The 3,436-nt window shown below is 31.5% G+C and overlaps 1 protein-coding gene and 1 long non-coding RNA gene across 6 annotated transcripts in view; both read right to left on the bottom strand.

The window, feature by feature from the left end:
* Nucleotides 1–284: 284 nt before the first annotated feature.
* On the bottom strand, nt 285–1,957 carry LOC112905809. 3 transcript variants are annotated; one of them, XR_003232026.1, is made up of 5 exons: nt 1,768–1,957; nt 1,441–1,618; nt 1,045–1,189; nt 393–665; nt 285–323 (listed from the first exon to the last, which is right to left on the bottom strand). It is a non-coding gene; the product is annotated as an uncharacterized LOC112905809 (long non-coding RNA). The 3 variants fall into 3 exon arrangements; XR_003232027.1 differs by lacking the exon at nt 285–323 and adding an exon at nt 872–962 and having other exon boundaries at nt 330–665; XR_003232025.1 differs by lacking the exon at nt 285–323 and having other exon boundaries at nt 330–665.
* An 85-nt stretch (nt 1,958–2,042) lies between these two features.
* LOC108743528 (rab11 family-interacting protein 4B-like) overlaps nt 2,043–3,436 on the bottom strand; it is a 6,862-nt gene continuing 5,468 nt past the window's right edge. Inside the window, exons 5-7 of one of the 3 annotated variants that reach the window (XM_025978960.1) lie at nt 3,339–3,404; nt 2,940–2,972; nt 2,043–2,621 (exon numbers count right to left, since the gene is read on the bottom strand). In XM_025978960.1, coding sequence (XP_025834745.1) covers nt 2,481–2,621; nt 2,940–2,972; nt 3,339–3,404 — 240 coding nt within the window. In that variant the 3' untranslated portion in view covers nt 2,043–2,480. The remainder of the gene's footprint in view (nt 2,622–2,939; nt 2,973–3,338; nt 3,405–3,436) is intronic. The other 2 variants (XM_018479097.1, XM_025978961.1) reach the window with 2 other exon arrangements.

The following is a 3,436-nucleotide window of genomic DNA, read 5'->3' as shown; positions in this document are numbered from 1 at the left end:
TAGTAAGAATATGCAGTAAGCTAAGCGAAGAGGTAAGCAAGAGACATGTTAGACTATACTACAACTACTAAAAGTGTTATTTACACTACTACATAAAAAAAAAAATAAAAACATCTACAATCAACAATTACTTCAAATAAAATGAACAAAAATAAGCATGCAAAATAAAAACTAAATAAAATTAACTACTAAAAAAACAAAAAAACATGCAAAATAAAAAATTAATTTGAATAAAATGAACTTAATGAATTCTACTAGATAGAGCATGCAAGATAAAGAACTATTTCAACTACGGGGTCATCTTTGTCTTCTCCAACGTCGATCTGAAACAGATACGGTGGCAAACAGATTAATAAAAAGCAATTAAAATTAATTATATCAAGTATTCTCACCTTCATTAACTGTAACTGTAACATTTCAAAGTTTGCAGATGTGAAGAGCAAACCAAATTCAAATCCATAGCAGAAAATTTGTTGTTTCAGTGGAATTCAAATAAATCTCCAGTTGCTCTTCTCTCTTCGGTTGAAAATTAACTGCATAATGTTGCAAGGCGAAGACGAAAACAGCAAATCAAGAAAACAGTTCACAATAGACCACACCCATGTAGACTTTGGTTGTTTCAGTAAGACCAAGCTGAACATTAATTCTCTCATTTATTGGATAATCTGCAGAAATCGACAAAAAAGACATATTAATTACACTATAAATTAAACACACCTAATAACAAGTACCAAAAAGCAAGTAAAATAGATTGAATTATAAAATGGCGAGAAACGTCACTTTACATCATGACATAGATAAATGTGAAATAATCATAGATGCATAACGTCAATTTATGATGTAGACAATAGATAATTGTTAAATGAGATACCATAGATGTACTGTAGCCGTAACGTCAATTTATACTGCAGACAATAGATAATCGTGAGAATACCATACATTCACGATAACGACAATTTACACTGTGAATAGACAAGTTTTAAAAGAAATACCACAACAGATTAATAAAGAGCAATTCACAATAATTATCTTATGCATTCTCACCTTAATTAATTGCAGAAACTAATATTCTAAAGTCTAAATGTGTAACGAGCAAGCCAAAGCCAGGAGAGATGCCACTGCAATCTATTGTTTCAGCGGTTTCCAAATTAATTTCCAGCAGTCTCCCCCTTCTCATATGTTGGGCAGTCTATAGAAACGGGCAAGAAAAAGTAATTAATTACCACTTTAAAGCAAGTAAATCAATATTATTTTCAAGTAGCAATGTGGTGGTAAAGTTCATTCAAACTGTTGAAAAGAGCAGTTCCACATTACTTTTGCTGTTCTGTTTCTGCCATTTCTGAAACGTTGTTTGAAAGTTGTCTATTGAAAGTAACAAATGGCTAAGAAATTAAAGTTACTGGACCTCATTTACTGTTTTTAATTGATACTAGTACTTACCAATTCATTGTCATGAATCCTTCCTTCAGCAAAAACATACTGTCTTCATTCTCAATGGAAAAAAAATCACTTTCGTGCATTCCCTTGGGCTATAGGTACAGCTACTCCCTGAAACGAAGGAGGACTGATGTAACCAACGGTCTGTAACTTAATGGCATCCAGAATTTTTATAATGTTCCTGTGAAATGAAATTTTATGAATGAGTATTAAAAAATATTATAATCTAGCTTCCCTAGTAAATAACGTGCATAATACAATGTTAAAGCTAATACAAAATAAATGTACTGTATGCTCTCACTAATAATTATAGCATGTATTTATGCTCACCTCAATTATCTGCAAAATTATTTATAGAAAGAACATCACATCGAACAACTTCTTTTACGCTAGCATCAAAACGAACTTCCATGTCCTCTCCGCCTCTCGTTTATCATCGATCTGTAAAAAATTAAGAAGCGAAACTAATTCACAATACTATTAAATAAATAAAACTTTAAATACAATAAAAACACGCATCGAAAAGCAAGTAAAATTGCNTAATTGTAATAACACCTTTAATATACATATAATACACGCAATCTCTATTAAATTTTTCGTAATAAAATATACACAATTTCTGACACCAACAACAACAACAACATTTTTCTCGACACTATTAACGAATAAAATTGAAAGTATTTCAATGGTTCCTAGGTAGTAGTTACATTATTATTATTATTAATAGGCACCTTTGCAAAGAGCATTTATAAAAATTCATTGTGTTGTTTAATCATTAATTAATTTGAGATAGTATTTGTCCAATAATCACAGCAATCTAAATCACAAAAACGGACGGAGGGCGGAACAGACACTGCACTGTCTCGATAAGTGCTGTGCAACGTTGTGCATTCATACTTAACAGAGTAATAGTTTTTTTTTTAAATATATATAATATATGTTATATTTCAATTTTTAACCCCTTCTATTTAAGTATGTATTGCGTTTGTTTGTTTATTTTTTATTATTATGTATGTGTATATTAAAAAATTGATAGTAATCCCTCAAGTTTTCGTAGATTTATTTTTTTGTTGTTTAACTTCGAGCAATTGCGGATAATTCTCGACGATATTTAACAGTATCCCGTCGATATAAGCCTTTAGTTGTGCGTTCACGTCCTGTTGTTCCTTTAGGGCTTGTTGGATCTATAACAAGGACAATTCTAGTTGAAAATTGTTTGCCGACACAACGCAGTTTGTGTCTATGTACAGTAGTAAAGTCATGTGCGCATGCAAAAACTTTTAACTAGAAGCGTGCAAATATTTCTTTCAAACCAAAAATAAATTACCATTGATTATTATTTTTAGAGAGTCATCGATAGAGCCAAAAATTTAGATCGAAACGCCAAACGGATATTATTAATTGATCAGTTACTCTTTAATATTGTTAAATTATTTGTAAAAAGCGGTGAGTGATACGTGACAGTTTAAAAAAGGTGCAAAAAGGGTGCTTAAGTTGCGTACCTTAGCTACAGTCTCATCTCGAAGGCTATCCATCTAAAAATAAAGAAAAGCACATAAGCTACATACTAGCATCCCAAAGGAACAAGCGTGGTGTCGAACTCTTTTTAATCCCCACAACACAAACATAACGAGGACAGATGAATGATACGTGATTAATTTTTATTAAAGTTTTAATTATTAAAAATTTATTAAATTAAATTTTTACTTGGTTAGATACTTGATATTAAAAATTTTTATCAGAAAAAAACCTAAAAGAAATCTTGCTTTAATTTTCTCTAAAATGCCTCTTAGACCCTGTATAAATATCCTTCTTCATTCCTTTTTCTTATTGTACACAAATGGAAGCGACAAACAACGACCAAAAACAGGAAATAAAATGGTAATGAAAAAAAGTCCTACCTGATCGTGTGTCATGGCCTCTAATTCTGCTGCCAGACTCGTCTCGCCGGCGGTCAGAAGACGTCCCTGTTACACCCCCGCAGACAGGAGATTCGCTT

This window comes from Agrilus planipennis, unplaced genomic scaffold, assembly GCF_000699045.2.
Source record: "Agrilus planipennis isolate EAB-ADULT unplaced genomic scaffold, Apla_2.0 scaffold750, whole genome shotgun sequence".
Classification (NCBI taxonomy): domain Eukaryota; kingdom Metazoa; phylum Arthropoda; class Insecta; order Coleoptera; family Buprestidae; genus Agrilus; species Agrilus planipennis.
Note: the sequence above shows the minus strand (reverse complement) of the source record. Positions and strands in the feature narration are given on the sequence as shown.